The sequence below is a fragment of the Phaethon lepturus genome, unplaced genomic scaffold (genome assembly GCF_000687285.1).
Source record: "Phaethon lepturus isolate BGI_N335 unplaced genomic scaffold, ASM68728v1 scaffold12634, whole genome shotgun sequence".
Taxonomy (NCBI): Eukaryota; Metazoa; Chordata; class Aves; order Phaethontiformes; family Phaethontidae; genus Phaethon; species Phaethon lepturus.
Window position 1 is genome coordinate 47,702 of NW_010532764.1, and position 19,326 is coordinate 67,027.

At 42.2% G+C, this 19,326-nt stretch overlaps 1 protein-coding gene across 1 annotated transcript in view; it reads left to right on the top strand.

The window, feature by feature from the left end:
• Window positions 1–19,326, top strand: part of LPHN3 (latrophilin 3) — a gene marked incomplete at both ends in the record, with an annotated part of 80,629 nt that overhangs the window by 47,517 nt on the left and 13,786 nt on the right. Inside the window, 2 exons of the mRNA XM_010284955.1 lie at window positions 5,594–5,660; window positions 7,081–7,172. Coding sequence (XP_010283257.1) covers window positions 5,594–5,660; window positions 7,081–7,172 — 159 coding nt within the window. The remainder of the gene's footprint in view (window positions 1–5,593; window positions 5,661–7,080; window positions 7,173–19,326) is intronic.

The window sequence follows — 19,326 nt, forward strand, 5'->3', positions numbered from 1 at the left end:
AGGTTGTGGGAGATAGCACCACATGCCAGGCTGGCTGTAGAGAGTGGGAACATATGGCACCTAACCACAGCTCCCATAAAGCACCATGGCAGTTTTGCATTGCTGAAATGTTTCTGCTCCCATTAAATGAATATATGGACCTTTCTGAAGCACAGTGAAGCAAACATATTCCATGGGATATGCTGCCTTTTCCCAACAGACCTTGGGTGCCCAAATATTTCCATGGCATGGAAGGTACAGAGAGGAAGTTTGGCTTAAATTTGCTGGAGGCAAACAAGAAAACTTTGCTATCTTTATGTTGAGGAGGCAGCAGTCCTATGTCTGTGCCAGTAAAATCTCTCTCCCTCCCTCCCACAGCATAAAGTAGCATTTTTAATGATTAAACATGTATATATAATATTTTGCAAATAAATATTTACAGATATTTGCAGAGCCTAAAATATTTATTTATAATCTCTAATTCCAGAGTGCACAATTTTATCACATTCTCATAGTGGAAAATAAAAAAAATACAATATGTTTTGTATAACTATCATGCTCCATCTGGTTGATGGATGATGATGTATTTTTCTGTATAATGTTATTAGAAGGGTAGAACTGATTAGAATTTGTAGTGAACTATATGCCAGGCATACATAATTTGATTGCAAGAAGTTGCTTGGCTTTGCTGGGTTTTGTAAAACATCCTCTGGAATATATTACTTGCCTCCCTCCATTATTTATTGCATTTGTTTAAGCAGGACTTATGGAGCTGTTAGTGTTATTTGTTTTTTGCCTGGCATTTGGTGCCACCATTCATACATCTCAGAATGATTTGCTTAGTCACCCAATGTAGGTTTTCTTTATTTCATTTTCCTTTCTAAATCCAACCCTCCTGTTAACACATGCCCAGATTACATAGCCAGGAACAGGCAGTTGTTCATCTCTCTGTTTCTTTGCTCATCACTGGGTGCTTGTTATTTTCTAAAGCGTCCCATGTCCTAGTATTCATACTGGCATCCTAGTAGCTGCGCAGTAAAGATATTCTCTTACACTTAATTATTCCAAGGATTGGAATTGATTCTTCTCCTTTTACTACTTTTTTGCTTACGAGCAGTTCAAACCACTCATATCAGGAGATTAATTTGCTTTTATAACCAAGCAGCAGAGTAGCGATTGCATTAAAAGATCATCCCATTCAGGCCAGCAGGGACTATTCATGTGAGTAAACTGAGCCATGTTTGGCCCTTTCCCCCAAATAAATCAGAAATGTTGCCTGTCACCTTGTTCTCATTGTAATTTCTGAAGTAAAGGTGAAAAGCAGGAAGCCCCACTGCAGACAGTGTGGTCTCCCAACATTGCCAAAGAGATTCTGCCGATGCTTACATGAATTTCCAAGCGACCTTTTCTTACAGATGAAGTCTTCAGCTGCTGAGTCTTAAATGGCCACGTCTCAAGTTTTGCTGCAAAAAAGAAGATACTGGGATTGCAGTTTTTAAAAGTTACATCGGTCTTGTCCTCCATGTTAACCAAATTCATCTATCTCCTGGCCGAATCTGCTATCAGGCATTGTGGTGGGCAAGTGCTGCGAAATGCAGAGGGAAAATAGCATTTGCAGTTGTTGTTAGTGTTTGAAAATAGCTCATGTCTAAAATTCATTAAAAGCTGGATTAAGACTTTAGCAGCCTCCCTTTGAGAGGACTTACTCAAGTAGCAGGCCATCCAAAATTGACAGCAAGAAGCTATTCCATATTGCCATACTGTCCTGGGTTTCATATCAACGCCTCTTACAAATCTCAGAGGAAAACAGCTATGCTTTGAATGGTTCAATATATTTTAGAAAACGTACTGGTAGGTATATTCATCCACTGGTGATCAAATTCATCATGACAGGAATCTCTCTATTGTTTCCTCCCCCCCCTTCTTCCCCCTTTTGGTATGCTATAAAGCAGGATATACATGGTAAGCAATCCAGCTGTCAGAAAGCAAAATGAAAGCCCAGTGTATGTACACAGCCTCCGAGTCCATCAGCCAGCCGCTGACATTTTATGCATGTTAATGTTGCTCAGAAAATAGCTTCTAAACAATACGGTCTGTCTTGGGTGGCTCCACTGAACTTGTTTTATTTTCAGCGTTCGTGCCAGGTATTTGGAGGAGGAAGCATGAGCAATTTGGACCCTGGACTGCATTAAGCAGAACCTATATTGCACCCTTGAAAGGCATGTCTTGTGCATACATATCCCATTACCGCACCCAGACAAGGAGGCTGTATAGCCATGTGAAACAAACCACTGAACTCCCTTGAACAACATGATATGTTTAGGGCTCTTCAAATTTTATGGTCCAATGGCAGCTAATGATTGTTTATTGGTTATATTTAATGCACACCAGGGGTAGTTTAGTATATGATTTCTCTTCATGCAGAAAATAGAGTAAACTCTTTGTAGTCTTTATTACTTGGGAGAAGCTTTAGGTGAATATAGCGACTTGTCACTGCGGAAAAGAAGGAAATTAAAAAGTAAAGGAAAGCAGCACCACGGAGCTCGTTATGAGCACTGAATATACTGGTGTGACTCTTGGAAGAAGCAATGGGGTTTTGAGCAGCATTCCCTGCATCCACAGACTTTCGGATAATCCGCTCTGCCTCGTACTGTGCCCTGAAGCGGCTCGTTTGCTTAATGGCAGCGGAGTCTAAACTTGCAATGCAGCAAGTCGGTGTTCACAGCACAGCTGCGCATGGGGGGTCAGAAGTAACTCAGCAGCCCAAGATTAGCAACTTTGGGAAGTGAGTCGCCTGATTGCTTCCTTGTTTCGAGGAGCTCATTTAGCCGCTCATTGTGCGTATGGGTTTTTGTCTTTTAAGGGAAGAAAAGCTCAGTGTGGTACTTGTCTGATTAGCAATTTACAGTTCCTCAACACAATTGGCGGGATGCCCGTGTTTTGATGTTTTGGTCTTAATTTGCATTTTTAATGAGGCATGACTTAACCGGGTTCAAAGTTGCATCTCTTCCTGATGACCGCAAAAAAACCCATCTTTTTAAATTCCCTCTGCAGATTTGAGGCAGTCCTGCAGCTTTACGTTTAGTCACCCAAGACTGAGTGTCATACATGGTTTCATAGAAAGGTGATTTTTTTATTCAAACAAATAAAAAATGACATCACGTTCTTTAAAGCATGCAGAGAGGCAAAAAAAAAGCCTTTTCTGGTTTTTGCAAGCTGTACTCTTGCTTAGATGAAGCTGTCTGTTGTTGGAAGGGGACTCTTTTGCTCCATGCCTGTCCCTCACTTATCCTGATGGCAAGACCTGGCTCCTCAGCTGTTTCCCATCTACAGCATCCATATCTTGTCACTGAATTGTGCTCCACAACCAAGGAGACAGATTTTTTTAGGGGAAAGGGATGGGAAATTTCATCCTTTGGCTGGCTGGAAAATAGTTGCTTCGTGCTTCTTTGCTCAGCCTGGCACAGTTTTTGCCTCGTGCTGTATTTCAGCTTTCACCAATTTTCTCCCTGTCCCAATCTCTATATAGTCAAAACCAGCTGTGTCAGATATGACCATACGGCTGGCCATCATGCTTTAAGGAATAAAGAGAGGGTTTATGTCTTTTCTCTTCCCTGGGCTTTCCAAGAGCCAGCTTGCTCTTTGTGCTGAAGGAAAACTAGGTTGCTTGGCAATTAAAATATACTGTGCTCCTGAATCCTGTGCAGCAGGGGCTGGGGGATGTTTTGAATATTAAACTGGAAAAAAAGTTCAAAATGTTTTAATTAAAAAGAAAAACAAACGCAACCCTCTGAGTCCTCTCTCAGACTCCAGCACTCTCATTATCAGTAGAAAGGAGTTGTAGGGCTGCGTATTCCCTGATTTATACGTGGCAGCTGAGGCATAAGCACAAGTTACATTTTTTTCCTATGGGATGGGGTAGGTATAAAGTCGGAAATGCCATGTAATGTGTGAGCTGCTGCTATGTGGACATCTCTTTTCAGGGATGGAGAGGAGGACTTTTTACAGGGACTTCATTATCCTTGAAACCTCTGTTCCTCTGTCAAATCTAGTTGCAATTGAGCGACATTTCAGATGTTATTATGGGTGATACACAGATGTCATGATCGCATAAACCCTTTCCTATAGGAAATCAGACTCAGTTTCTAGTCACTTGTGTTGTTCCATTACCAGCTGCATCTAAATCACCTTGAACTTCAGCAGCCGCAGAGGAAACACGATTTCCCTGCAATCACTCTGAAAGCTTCTGTTTGCCTCTCTCATTAAGATTTTGATGCTGTCACATGAAGATTTTGGATGAACAGCTGCAGAGGTAGTTCAGGAGTGGCGGTCACAGAAGTGACGGTATTTTAATTTGTGACAAATAGCGGTATGACCATATATATATTGATACATCTTCAAGACTGACGAGACCTGAAATTTTTATGGTCTGGGATGGAAGTGAGAAGCTTTATCTACAACTTTAAATTTATTCATATTTTGGCTTCTCCCAGTCAGATAGGTTCAGGACATGTTTTATTTTCTCCACAGATGGCTCCTGCTGGTCTCTTCTGTTGGGCTGCTGGCACAGAACTTTCTGCCTGTTGCAAAGTCCATTGGAAGGGAAAAAACATTCAGCACATGCACTAGAGTTGTCATTTGTGAGAACTGCTTTCTCTTTCACCATGATAAATTCATATATACAGTTCCTGTCACCTGCCTAATTATGAAATTCCATCGGATGTTTAGTATAAGAGTGGTTTTATGCGTTCTTAGTCCTCTGTGTATAAACAGAGCTGTGATTTGCAGCGTTGCAAACACGACAAGATATTATTATTTTAAACATTGTGCAAAACTTTCTTGGAATTTATATTCCTCTGTCTTGTAACCAGTCACTTCCATTTTATCTTCCTGTCGCCTGGAATGAACTAGGAATGAAAATGTAATTTCCCAGGGGCCTTAAAAAATGTGGGGAGTATTAAATGCAGTTGAAATTAAGCGATTAATAATTTACTTTTAGGCCATGAATCAGCTTCATGTGATAGCGCAGACCATATGCAACCCTCGAAACATTAGTGGAAACAAAACACTCCAGAGGTTCAGGGAAATAAAACGCTCTGAAGGGGAAGTTTCTGAACCTAATTAAACCTCAGCCTTCTTGTGAGGTTTTTGCTTCCTCCAAATTGTGCTTCCTATTTGCACCAAATTTGCTCTGATTTGCTTGCTGGAGAAATGTCATTTCATTGACAGTTGACAGACAGCTTAGGCTGCATCAGAGCCAGAGAGGGAAGAGGAGCTTAAAGCAAAGCAGCAGCTCCATGGATGCTCATTGGGCCCCTTCCTTAAAAAAACCCACAGTTTTAAGGATTTTCTCCAAAAGATGCAGAAAGGCTTAGCAACTAGGTCTTATGCCATTTTCTCCCTGCTTCCTCCAGAGGTAATTATCTTACTCCATCAATAGCGCTGTCAGAAATCGGGCACATAATTCAGCGTTTAAATGAACAAGCAATGTAATATTTCCTGTCTCCCACCGGCGTGTTTTGCAGCTCACATTCTTCTCTGTCACTCGCTCACTCTTGATGTATGTCCTGGGTGCAGTCCTTGAATGCCTTCTCTCCCTTGTGTTTCATTACAGATGTTGGCTCCGACTTGACACCTACTTCATTTGGAGCTTTATAGGACCAGCGACCTTGATAATTATGGTAAGAACTCCTAATTAACTACTCCATCTCTCAGGTCAAGAAATAAAACTTTTACTGTCCCTTTACTCTTTATCTTTAATTTACACAGATTAATATGAGAAAGGCATGTTCTTCTTTGACCTCACCTGGCACAAACAATTAGACCCTCATTATGAGAGGTTCTTGGCAGACCAAAACTGGCCGGGAAGCTTCGGAGTGGGTGCTTGCAGAGTTTGGTTTCTACTGTTGGACATTTAGAAGTGCCGAACTCTTACTTTGATGCCCCTCATAGCTTCCCTCTGCCACCCTGCCCCCACTCCTCAGCTTTTGAATTCCAGAGTGAAACTTTGCATCGATCATGCAAAAAAGGGAAATCTGGGGAGAGGGGAATGAAATAAAATCCAAACTGGAAGAGAAGTGTGGTGGGGGGTTTTCCTCCGCAGCAGAAACTGAAGCTCGTGTGACTTCACAGTTAGCACGTTGCCAGCGTATCAGCTAACACAGCAACAAGGTAGAGAACCCAACTTCAGAGGCAGCTGGAGTTTTCTTATACTTTAATCGCTGCAATATGGCTTAAATAAATCATCCTTTGTTTTGAATAGACTACAGTTTGGCTAACACAGCAAACCAGGCGCTCTCACTTCAATGCAGACATTGTCCCTGCTTCTCCTGCTTCTCCTGCTTCTCCTGCAACTGGGGGCTGTTTCAGCAGCCTTCCACATCAGGGAGGGGACCACGCCACCAGCTACAACTGTTGATTTTTTTCCCCTTAAGCAATTCATTCATAAAAAGATATCTTCCCTTTTTGATTAGGTCTCAAACCCTGGTCTGGGCTTTTGAGGGAACTCTGTTCCAGGAATTGGCAGCCTTGTTAACACCGAGGCATTGAAACACCATCACATCTTTTACAGAACAAATCAAACTCTTTTTCCTTTTTATTTTTCAACTTTGCATTGTACTAAGCATCTTCAGCAGTCATGATTTCCTTGCCCATCTCCCCTGTTGCACCATATTTAAAAGATCTATTCATACAAAAAGATGCTTTTTTTGCTTTAATACAATGGGGCCAGCTAAGCAAGGTGCTTGGAATGACTTTTCACGACTGTACACCTCTCAGACACAGAGGAGCCGTTACAGCAGATATTTTTAATTTTCCAGAACGTCATTTGAAGCACTGCAGTTGATGTTGGAACCAGCCCCGTATCAGTAACGCATGCAGCGCGACGGCTTTGGTAATGCTGTGGCATCACCGGTCCTGCAGTCTACAGGCCAGCTCATCTCACAAAATGCTTGGCAATTTTCTGTGACTCAGTCACTGTAAAACTGTAGTGCGAGCTAATTTCCTACAGCAACTCATCTGTTACAGAGAAGAAGCTGACTTTCCCACCATCATGTTGTGCCATGTCATGTAACACCTTTTTTTTCCTTCCCCCCATTGCAGCTTAATGTCATCTTCCTTGGGATCGCTCTCTATAAAATGTTTCATCATACTGCCATATTGAAACCCGAATCTGGATGTCTTGACAATATCAAGTAAGTGATTGGGGTTTTTTTCTTTCTCTGCTGTTCCTGTCTTTTGCTGTTTATGCCCCCATTCCTCTCTGAGGAGCATACAAGGGAAACCAACTCTGCTGGCAGCAGTGGTAAGCAGGGGCAATATTTTGTGTTACGGCACTGCAGAGTGGTTTCTAATAAGTACCAACAAGTGTCTGATGATAAAGCACTGTCTTGATTGAGATTTGTTTGCCAGTGGTGGCATTTGCCATTCAATTTTGCATGAAGGAAGCAAAGTTACATTTGCTGACCTTGAAGCAGGTAACCTCCTAGCCCCGTTATGTAGAATGAAATCATGCCTGATAATTACCGGCTAAATATTGCAGTCTCTACAGGGAAGGTGTTGAAATTGTTGATCATTACTATTACTCTGTGATCTGAGGGTGGCAGCCTTACTTCTTTTCTGTTTGTTTTGGCCCCTGACAGATTTAATGACCCAGATTCTGCCCAGAATCTGATTAGTTTCAGCAAAATTACCAAGGGTTTACCTGGGGGTGCCCACATCAGAAGGTATGTTTGCCAGCCAAGGCATGTTTTGCCCTTGGACACAGTTAACTTCTGAGTCTGGGCATCTTACTGTCTAGCAAGCTGCTTCATTATATTGATAGAGTATTAGTTTACATCAGTGCCTGTTTAGTCAACTACCTCTGGCTTTAATTACTCACTTCAAAAATACAAGCAGGATTTCAGGTGCAGCGCATGATAAGATGGGGAGCCTGCTAATTAATAAAACCGTCTAGTGAACTTCAGAAGGAGGAAGTTGCTGGGAGTCAGCACTTTGCTGCCCACCCAGGAAAGGAGAGCATTGTGCAACACGGCTGGAAGTTTGCTCTCCACTCTCTTCTGTGGTGGGAGCGGGAGAAGAGGCACAAGGGAAGTTCATTAGGAGATGAGAGAATTGCACAGTTGCAGGGCAGTTCTCAGGAAAGTTATTGTTCTTACCACCGCGAGCCACTCTCGCAGATGGGTCTTTAATTTAAACGAGGTCAGTCCCCCCTTAAATCTTCCCCCGCAGGCAAGTCTTGCAATGTCACTGGCGTGCCACGACTTGGTATGGTCCTTTGGGTGAAATTTTAGTTTCTTAGGTGCAGCTTCTTCTTTGAGGGTTAGGAGGAAAGAGCCCATACAAATGCAGGAGACCCCAGTGAGCTCAGGGACTCACAGGGTGCTCATTCGCCGTGTCTGTCTCTGCCCAGGTTGCAGGCAGGCTGCTCTGTTTCTCTTGCCATCGCCCAGCTATAAGATGAAATTGGAGGAGCAGTCCCTCCTGGATGTTCAGGACTGATCCCAGTGTGATAGTCTTTCATTTGGTCTTGGATGAGGCATTAAAGGAATGGTACATTTAACAACACTTATTAGTATGACTACTGGTCATGCATTAGTGCTATGGGATTGCTTGCTGAAAACAGTCTTTCTAAGGCTACCCACAGAAAATCTGTCTAGAAAGCCTTGCAATATGACATTTAAATTAAAAACTGGGAAAAAAAAACAACCCAGCAAACCAAAGCCCTTATAATTAAAGCAGAAATAATAATTGCCTACTTGTTTCTCGCTTGTGCTAATCTCTAGTATCTTTGTTTAAAATGCCAGGAATTTATACAACCAGTTACGTCAATTATAATGTCATTGTAAAATATTTTATAGGTTCTTTGGCAGATGAGTGTCTATTCCTGATTTGACTTCATTAAAACGTTTTGAAAACACAAGCAATTAAAATACTTTTAAGTATGTTGCTGGTACCCTTCCAAATGTGTTGCTTCATTACAAATCATTTTTTATGCTTGAAAAAATAAGCAAAACATAATATAAACTCAGGAAAACCCCAAGCTCACCCTAGGAAGTTTATCGAAACAAGAATTTCAGAAGGCATTTGATTGTAATTTCTGAACACCTAAGCAGGACAAAGTTAAGTCTTTGAATCCAAGGCATGTGTTTTCTCAATATTGGATATGCTTGAGTTAGGAGGAGGTGCAGATTTTCAACAGAGAAGGGACAACAGAAGGTGCAGATTTTCAACAGAGTTTTTCACCTGTGAAGGAGCTTTCCTAGGGATGTGAGGGGCTTGCAATCGCTGGAAAACTTCTAGGTAGGTTCATGGTCATGTTCCAGGTAAAATTGTAGTTGTCTTCTAGGTGAGATCATGGCCTTCTTCCAAAGTCATTGACTCTAACTCAGTTGCAGAATGTGGATGTGGTACAGAAGCTCTGGAATAAAAAAGCCACAGACCACATTATTTCACAGGTGACCAGGAGAATACTTTCTGAGCTTACCTCCATGGGTCTATACAGTTGGAGGAGAGACACCCAGATCTGTTTCTCAGGATGCACACTTCCTCCTTTGGCTCTCAGTATGGTCCCAGAGCCTTACATCTTGTCTTATCGGTTTATATTAAAAAAACCAAACCAAGGGCCTGCATTGGAGGGCCCCTTGCTGCCATCTGCATGTGACAGCTTTATGACACACATGGAGCTGAATGGGAGTTTGTTCTCCCAGTTCATTTCCTAGCGCTGCTCTGTGTTAGGCTGTGGTGAAGCTCTCGCAACATAAATCCTGAGCCTGTTCAACAACAGCAAAATACTTGATTCCCTATGGCAACATAAAAATAAAGGCCATAAAATATTTTAATAGGCTGTTAATAAGCGCCCCTGCAATCTGGTGCTTGCCTATGTCACTTTAAAGGTTAGAAATACATTATGAAGTATAGAAAATAGAGAGGCAAATAACACCACTTAAATTAATGAACTTGATAAGGGATCAGGTGTCACCTGGGATACCTTTAATTATTGCACCAACAGAAAAGCCATTCAAAGGGCAGTGCCTAAACCAGATGCTGTGTGGCTGAAAGATTTGTAGGCACTGTGCAAAGTTGTAAAAATAAACTTCCCTAACCTTCAGGAACAGTTCCTGTATTATTGTGCCAGCATGGGAGACTCTGACATTCCCACGATGGAGCACTGGTTACCCAGGGGTTACCCACCAAGAGATTTGATGAGTACAGAGTTGGTTTATTTTTCACCCACGTTAACTTTTCTGGCTTAGCCTAGCATTTTCAGGAGGGAAGTGGGGTAGCCACATATGTGGGTGCTTCCTTCTGTGCTGAGAGCATTCTCCCTGTATGGGAGGTTGGTGCTGTACTGATCGAGTGGGTTGCAGCTGCTGAGACAGCGAGGTTTGTGCTCTAGTCCTGCTTTTGAGGCACGTAGCCAGGAGAAGATGTGAGGTACATGGGATATGTTGTTCGGAGCTGCAAGAGTTTCTGTGCCTGCCGCTGATGCCAGGAGGGCAGACTAGCTCCCGTTTCACAACAGGTACCATCACCAAGAATAGCACGCTTTTACCTAGGACCTTTCGGAAAAGTTCAGTTTGACTTCTTCCTTCAATACGTTTAAATTTTAAGGATTCACCCAGGGTGGGGATCTCTTCTGCCTTTTAAAGAACCGAAAGCAACACAGACAAGACCACCAAAATGGCTGCCTCTCGAGTGGTGCGTGTAGCTCCTGCCCAGCGCAAGGCAGGAGGGGGTTTTCCTTCAGAGCCTTTTCCAATGTCTCTTTCTGGGAGCTTGAGGTGGACTGTGGCCATTGTTCTTCCATTTCTTCATAGCTTGTCGGCAAATAGGTGAGCAGAGATGGGCAGTGAGGAGCATCATTTAGTGTTTTGTAGCTCTGCCCATATCACTCGTATCTTGCTCGTGGCCCATCTGAGAATGTAAGTGGGATGTGAAGCGTGCATGAAATTGCTCGTGAGCACAAGCTGATTCACTGTTAACAAGTGTACCTTGGTAGGCATTGTTTTCAGAGGATTGATTCCCCCAGCCCTTACGAGCTTGCAAGGAAGACAGATCTTTCAAGTTTGCATCTATATCCTGTGAGGTGGAGACTACAGGCGTATCAATGCGGTATTGATGCACTCTCGCTAGCAGATGGCTCCTCGCGAGGATGTGTTACCAGCTGGAATACTTCAGAGCAGCTGTGAGGCTGTTTTACCGGAGGTTGCTGCCATGTGGAGTGATTTCTGGAGTCAAGCAGCTCGAAGTCTCTCCTTCACACTTTTCCATTGTGCCGGGTAGATGTTAGATGTGTGAAATGTCTCAGACTATTGGAGACAGGCATACACTGAATCTTTTTATATGCACGTTCCTATAGGAAGCCTTATGTGACAAAGGAAAATACATCTATTTGTGAATTATTCCAGCATGGTTCTTTAGTTTTCCATCCGTCAAATCCTTTCCAGGTGGTCAAGGCATGTACTATGACTGCTTGTGGTCCATGCACATGAGGTTTTCATTGATCTGTGCCAGATGCTGCAGCATGACAAACCATCCATGTGTTTCCAGATTCTTAACCCCCATTCTCTCTGCAAAATGGAGGGTTTCAGATGAACCTCCTCACCAAATGCTTTACATTTTGTGACAGTACAGTGCTCGTTCTGCAGCCGTTTAAATACTGCTTATTAGAGTCATCATGACATTAATAAAGGGAAAAAAAGAGGGGCTACACTCATGGTAATCCAGATGTGCTCTTCACTATATCTACTGAAATCTGAGGTCCTGTCTTTGGAGTATGCTGTTATTGTGCACAATATGGGCCACGTTAGTTACTGACATGGAAAACTGGTTGAAAATTGGGTGGGGAGAGCAGTTATTTACTTAACAAAAGACAAGTCCTGTAAGCAGATTGAAAGGATTCATCAACAGGGCTGAGCAGCTGCCATGCCTGAAGTTACACAGGGTATCTCCGAGTAGCCAGAGGGGAGAGAGTGAAACCTCCTTTCTCCTAGCAGAGACTAGAACCCATCCTTTCTCTTCCTTACCGACGTGACCTTCCCTTTGAAGTTCGCATGGGTGCCCAATTCCTCTCCCCCCGGTGCTGCCTGGCTGCGGTTAGGTTTGTTAGCATTTCCCCCGGCCAGAGCAGACTTCCTGACATTCTTCTGCGCTGCAGTATGTGGCAACAAGATTTTATTTTATTTATTTTGGAAGGGCAATGCGTCGGCCGTAGCTCCCAAGTGCAGTTGCAGACCCACTTAGAAAGAAGGCAGGAGGCAAAGGGCTTTGTCAGGTCACTTCTCTTTTTGTCCCATTTTATTGTGTTATTGGTTTAGCCACGTTATAGTTTGGCTTGTGTCATAGGTCATCTGGATGCTCTTTAGAAAGCACAACTCATGGGGACCTCTTCAAAGAGGAGTGTGTCAAGCTGTAGTCATGGGTTTCTTGGAAAAGCTCATCCAGTGCAGTAGAAGCCCACCTGAAAGTCATCCTGGAAATTTACTTTCTTTCAGACAGAGAGACCCAGAGTCTTAGCTGGGAGCTTCTTTTGTTGCTAAAGAGGCACTATTAATTAGGGGCCTTGAGATAGTATAATCCTGGTATTAATCACTGTAGTTTTGTCGAAGCTTTCCTCCCTCTTGTGGAAACCCACTCCCATCCCATCTTATGCAACAGCAGAACAAGCACTATAGCAAAAACCTGAAATTCCCTGGAAAAAATGTGTTTATTCCAAACATGGAGGAGAGAGTGTTTTTAGGTATTGTGGCCAGATTCACAAGAACACAAGCTGAAATCCCATAAATAGGGATAATGCAGAAATGTCCTGCACTGCAACCTTCAGAAATCAATCACAAAATTATCAAAAGAAGCCCCCCTCAGCCCGCTGGCTGCTGTGGGAGCTACAAATGGTCTAGGACTAAAGGCACACAGCCTGTTTAAAAAAAAAAAAAAAGTATATGTTTTTCCAAGTTTCTGACTTGAAACAAGACTCACACCGTACTCCTTTATTTTTATGTTTTTTATTTTTCTATGAGAGTCTCTTGCTCACAGGCTTACAGAAATAAATCAGAGAATGTGCAACCTAAAAGCCAAAAGTAGGAGCCAAATGCAAAGACTCAACGTTGGTTATTACTATATAAAACCTTGCAAAGCCTAGTCTGGGCTCTTTTAGGGAGTCTGGTCTAGGGTGGGGAAGATGATGGGCGAGGAGCATCAGGCGCAAAACTGAGAAGCCCCGTTTGAAAATATGCCTTCTTTACAAACTGTTGACATAGCCCACTCTCCCCATATGTTATATGGGTGTAAGTGATTATCTGCTCATTTTCTTGCTTCGACACATGTATTTTATTTAAGGAGACATGACTAATCCCAGCCCCCAGATTAGCTTGTTGTTTCAGTCCTGCGGGTTTTCTTAAGTCATAAAAAAATCCTCAGAGTAAGGTAGAAAATTGAAAACAAAGGTTAAATAGGACTTCCAAAAATCATCTGCGGAAATGTTTAAATTAAATCCTTGATTTAACACAGCAGTATTGTGCTGGCAGGAACAGAGATTTACCAGTCTAGTTTTATTTACTCAGCTGATTGAAATGCAGAAAAAGTAAACATCCTGGGCTTGGTGCAGTGAGGAATGAGTTAGACTTTTGAAAATGCAGGATTTCTCCGTCAGTAGGAAGAGCTTACATTACCGACGCAGAACAATCATTTGCAGCAGGTATCCTTTTACTAAAGGAAGATTAATTTGTGCTTTATTCTAGCCATTTTAGAAACAAGTGAAAGTAGGGAGACAATAAGGATTATTTAATCTTTTTCTATTGCGATTTAAACTCATCTATTGGTTTCCAGATCTTTTTTGTTTAATCATAAGATGCTACAACTTGGAAATAGTTTATGGTGCCAAAGGGTGTGGAATTGAATATTGCATTGGGTTCACCTGGGGGACTTTACTTGTGGAACAGCAGCACTTTAATCCTTCATTACTTCTGGGTTTGCGGTTGCTTGCAAGTGCACAGTGAGGACATGGTACAATGAAGAGGTCCAGCTCTTGGGTGTATGCCCAGCGCAGCATCTAGGTGCAAAAGTCCTGATCCTGTATCTTCAGCATTCTCAGTTGCTGATGAAGTAAGGGCTGAGGGTCTGTGGCAACATACAGACTCCTTTGGAGCAGCAGGTGGGGAGAGGAGGTTACATGCACCCACGCAGCTTTGAGGGGGTGCGTGGGTTGGCGTGCATGGTGGAAAGGACGAGGTGCAAAGGGTTTGAAACACAAGCTAGTGAATGCAAATGCTTACAGAAGGCCACAGTGAACCTCTGTTAAACATGATCTGAAATCCTGAGTGGCCATTACCTATAACTTAAAATGTTAAATAAAATAGCAATGCCTGTGAAGAATGAGCTTTCTGTTAAGATTTTCAGCCCTAGTAACAAAATAGAAAGATTAACTGAGTGGGCTATTCAAGAATTGGGCATTGAAAATCTCTCCTTCCCAGACAGCTGTGCTGTACACAGTGTTTTTGGATTCCTCTGACTTCTGAGGACAGCAGGCTCAGAGCACAGCAGCTCCAGGATTGCCTTTTGGAGAGCAATCATCCCTGGATTCCCGCTCCAGAATAGGATAATCTGTTCCTAAGGAGCAAAAAAAGCCCCCAAGCCAATGTTTGGATATGGATAAACTCAGATGAGAAATGAAGTGTCTGTTTTAACTGTGCTTGGGACATGCAGACAGCACATTCTCTGTCATCAGGAAACTTGACAGGAGTGTTTTCCAAGGATGACCAAATGATCTGGTGACTTCTGAAAATGAGGGGTAGCTTTTTCTCTCCCTTGGAAAACCTCCCTCTGCAAAGTTTAGATGTCAGCCACGGAGTACTGAGCTGGGCATTAGAAACTGCCTGCCTCACTTTCCTTGTACAGGAGCTCAGGCTGTGATCGCTGTGTTTTCATACAGGCTTGAGAGGGAGTACCGTGCCTTCACAAGCTGGATGGTCAGCTTAGCATCTCTGTGGATCCTGTGTAAGAAAGCACCATGCTTCCTAGTCCTCTGGGTAGCTCAGTGCTGCTCCTACATAGCCTTCATCTGCATCTCTGCATGAGCAAACTTTGAACAGGCAGCCTAAAGCAAACCCAGAAAAATCACTTGGAGTTGGCACAAAATGAAGTATTTACAAGCTTCTTACAAAGAAAAGATACGGCACATTTATATTTTGCCAGAGTGCAGAGTTTGTGAGCACCTCGGAGGCAGAAACCCTGCCGATGCTCAAAAAACATCCGAGACTGCACTTCTGTCTGGGTGCCTTTTTCGCCCAGTGATGTTGATGGCAGCATCCGATTTTGTTTGTTGCAATCTGCTGCTGTTTGAGTTTTTCACAGAAGGGTTTGGTTAATATCTGACTGTTTTGGCTTTGGGTTTTGCTTGTTTATCTCCGGTTTTTGTGATGGCTGTGTTAATGTTGAATGGTGACGGTAAAGCACTAATCTTCCCAGTGACAGGTGTTGTCCTTTCCAAATTTAAAAAAAAAAAAAAAATCAATCCGCTGTTATTGATTTGAGAGAGTGCCCTGTAAGATATTAAATACCTAAGGTCTTTCTGTAAACCCATAAATCATGATTATTGTTTTAAAAGGCCATACATTTTAAGTATTTTGTCAGCAAGCCCTGCTGGTGCTATTTGGATAATACAAATGTGTCTAAAGGCTTTGCTGAATCTCTATGGTGTGGAAATGATCAGATATGTGGTTACACAACAGTGTGGTTTGAATAATCATGCCATGCCTTTGCAAAGTTAGGAGGAAGGAAATAAACGGGGTAAGCAATTCTGAGGGTAATTAATTACTTAGAGAAAATGAGATGAGCTTAACAGAATTGCTCTTTCCAATTGCATAATTAAGAATAAAACTTAGAAAGCAGGCCATGACTTCCCTAGTTGAGTTAGGGAGGAAAGGGATGATGCTTTGCCTTTGGCCGAAAAAGTCAGGCATAGGTTGCCCCAAATCCTGGGCTTGGGCATCACGTAGGGCCACAGAAGGTTTGGCCTCATTTGTCTGAATAAAATTTTCAGAGCTAGTACTGGAAGTCAGAGGTGGCTTTCAATCTATATAAAGTTTCCCTTATGCCCCTATGGGGTATAGGACCCTAATCTTCACAGATCTCCAAGGCATGTAAAGCCAGGGGTTTCTCCTGCAAATGAAGCTGTTAATGCCCGCTGACCCCCAAGATTGTTACGGAGGTCTTCAGGGGACTAGCCACCTCCTGTCAAAGATGGTGCAGGAGCCAGAAGATGAGACCTGGAAATGATGGCTTGGAAAGCCATGTGATGAATGCCAGCAGCCTAAGGAAGGTGGTTAGGAAGACATTTGGCTTTGTGCCGTCAAGGTGGTAACTTTGTCACAAAATGCAAAGGCAAAATCCCTTAAGCACTCTTTTATTGCTTGCAATTGATTTTTCTCACCATGAAGACGCTCCTTCACTAATTAGCAATGAACCCGTTTGCTTTATGAGGGGAGTGTTGGACTTTCCAACTCCTTCCTGTAGATTTTCAGCAGTTTGATAAATCAATCCTTTCTAATCCTTGAAATTAAAAAAAAAAAGAAAAAAAAAAAAGAAAAAGAAAACAAACATCCTTACTGCCTCATATTGGCAGGCAGCGGAGAGACACAATAGCACGCTTTATTTTGTTTGTCTCTCATGCTTGCCTCCAGGAAATGTCTGTCTGTCTGCTTTATTGTGCCATATTAAAATGAATTTCCACAGCTTTTGAGGGGGCACATCATCCATCTACTTTTATTTGGGTTTCATCACCCGTAACAGCTACTAAAGGTCCTGTGTACTGACTTTGGCATTTTTGCTCGCTAGCCAAACTGTGTTATTTTGGGGACCGAGAACTGAGTCCATGTACTTACTGAGCCTTTTCCTGCTTATTGGAGAGATGGGAAAATACTTTGAATTGTCAAAAGAGTGATAAATTCAAGTTAGGTGAAGTTAAACCATAAAGGTTTGAATAAAATGTTAACACCTGAAGTTGATTAGTTACATAGGGTTTTATTAAAGGCCCAATTTTACTCTAAATGTGGCTCAAAAATGACACTTCATTAAATATCAAACAAATCTTTTCAAAATGTAAGAAGACCAGACATTATTCTTTTTAAATGATACCTGAATAGCTGCTTTTTGATAACAGGCTTTCTCTGTTCAGCAGCATTTTAGCTGAATCTGTGTGTGAAGGTAAATACTTGCCTGCCTTTTCATGCTGCAAAAAAAATGAAGACTTTAGCAATCCAAGATATTGCTAATCTACATATATGGAAGTGGTTTGCACCATGTAATGTAAGTTGCAGATTTTCTGCACCTCTGTATTGGTTTGTGAGTGTATATTCTGTCAATTCGGTCACCTTGTGTCAAAAAGGTATATGTTGGGGTTTTAAAAGAATAGGCAGTGTGAAAGGGGTTTCTGAGCATTGGTTTTGAAATTCCTTAAGCATGTAAACAAGGAGATAAGTAGCTAATTTTAGCAACTTTTTAAAAAAGTATTGGAAATGTCTTTATTTTAATTTTATGTCTTAAATACTTTTTTAAAAGTGTTCCGGAAATGTCACAGGAATATAGAAGGTAATATGAACGAACAATCCTTTCTCGTCGTTTAAGGAGACAGTACTCTGGGAGATTGAAAGACATCTAACTTAACTTAAATAAGATTTTGAAAGAGTTTTACATGATGTGTAATTAACCTTAAGAAGTCTTTGCCCCAGGGTAAAGTCAGGACTTTTTTAAGATTAGAAAATGAATTAGGTATTTATACTGATTGGTAGACCATTCGCTATCCATCATCTAGGCTGCAAAGAAACACAAGAGAGGTGAGGTAAGATTTCACAGGTTAGAGGAATAATGCGACCACTAAAGATAGGCTTTTTAACTTCAAGTATTTTAAAAGTGAAGCCCCCACCTAAGCCATCATTCAGGTTTCCTCTGCAGTCAGTAGAGAAAGGTATTTCTTCAGGGAATGTTGAAGCCTCACCTACCTTAAATACCTGTTCTTGTAGGGGATAAGTTGCTCTTTTGGAGTACAAGTCTCCCGTTAACTATGACGAGATCAGAGTCACATAGTTTGAATTCCATGGGCTGTATCCCTTACTGCCAGGAATTGGAAGAATTTATCGAAATCTGGAGAAAGCACTTTAGATTTAGTGTCTCAAGCTGTGCTAGGCTAGGTTTTCCAACAATTCCTTCTTTGACTATTATTTGCTTGTACAGCTAGTGAATATAATCTCAGTTTTCCAGTTAGCAGCTCCATTTTCCTGTGAGCTAAAGCTCTTCCAAGGCTTTTCTCTTGTCTAAGGGATGTTTTTTATGTATTGCAGATAATGACACAGTATTAATGCAGCACTGGTAGGTTTCACAGACTTCACCGGGGGAAAAAAAAACATTCTGCAATAATTTTTGTCAGACACGAATTGTTGCTAACACAAGAGTTAAGCTTCTTACAACACTTGAGTTGGTAAAATGAAAAGGAATGATCTGTATTTCATGAGGGATATAGGAGACTAAGTTGTACAGGCTCTATGTGTAGAGATTTGAAGTGTTTGGGAGTTAGGCGTCTCTGAAAATCTCACTTCTTTGGGTACCTGCTTGCTTTGGGCAGTGGGTCCTAGACACATCCAGGTTGGAAATGGCATACAAACTGCTCGGGTCTTTTTCACGGTTTTCTCCTGAGCTGCTTTGAAGTGTTACCCTCAAGCTAAAAGGCAATCCAGCTTTACCAATTTCATGTTTTGTCTGTACAAAGATGAAATGGACCCTTCAGCTGCCTTGAAGAAAGGCTATTGCAGATCACTGAAAAACTTTGTGAGGGTCTGAATAGCAGCAACAGAGCAAAAAATTTCCCTAATTTTCTCTTTTTATAAGCTACCACCAGTGACACTTCAACAGTAAAATCTTTACTATAAAATCTGAGTGTTTGTGAACACAGTAACAGAAATTCGTGCCCTGCTCCTGCCCACAACGCTGGGTTGGGAGCTCCAGGCTGTCTCACAACTTTGTTTAATTTAATTGCATCGCAGGGGAGTTGCAGGTCCTGCGGTGCTAGACATGCCACGAGCACAACGGTAACCTGCCCCGATGATCTTGCAGGCTGAGTGGATGAGAGGGCAAACAGAAGCAGAGGGATTTGACCAACATCATTCTGCACTGGGATGGGCTGGAGATCCCGGTGGTGCTGCTAAGGGGAGAGCCTTTTAATACCACATTTTCTGTGTTCCTGGTACTTCCCCAGTTGCATTGCAGATGCAGAGGTCACACTAAGCCAATACTTTGCTAAGACAAAGGAGCTGAGCTTTTCTTGCTGTGTCTCGGAAGCAGGGACTCAGTTCCCTGCAT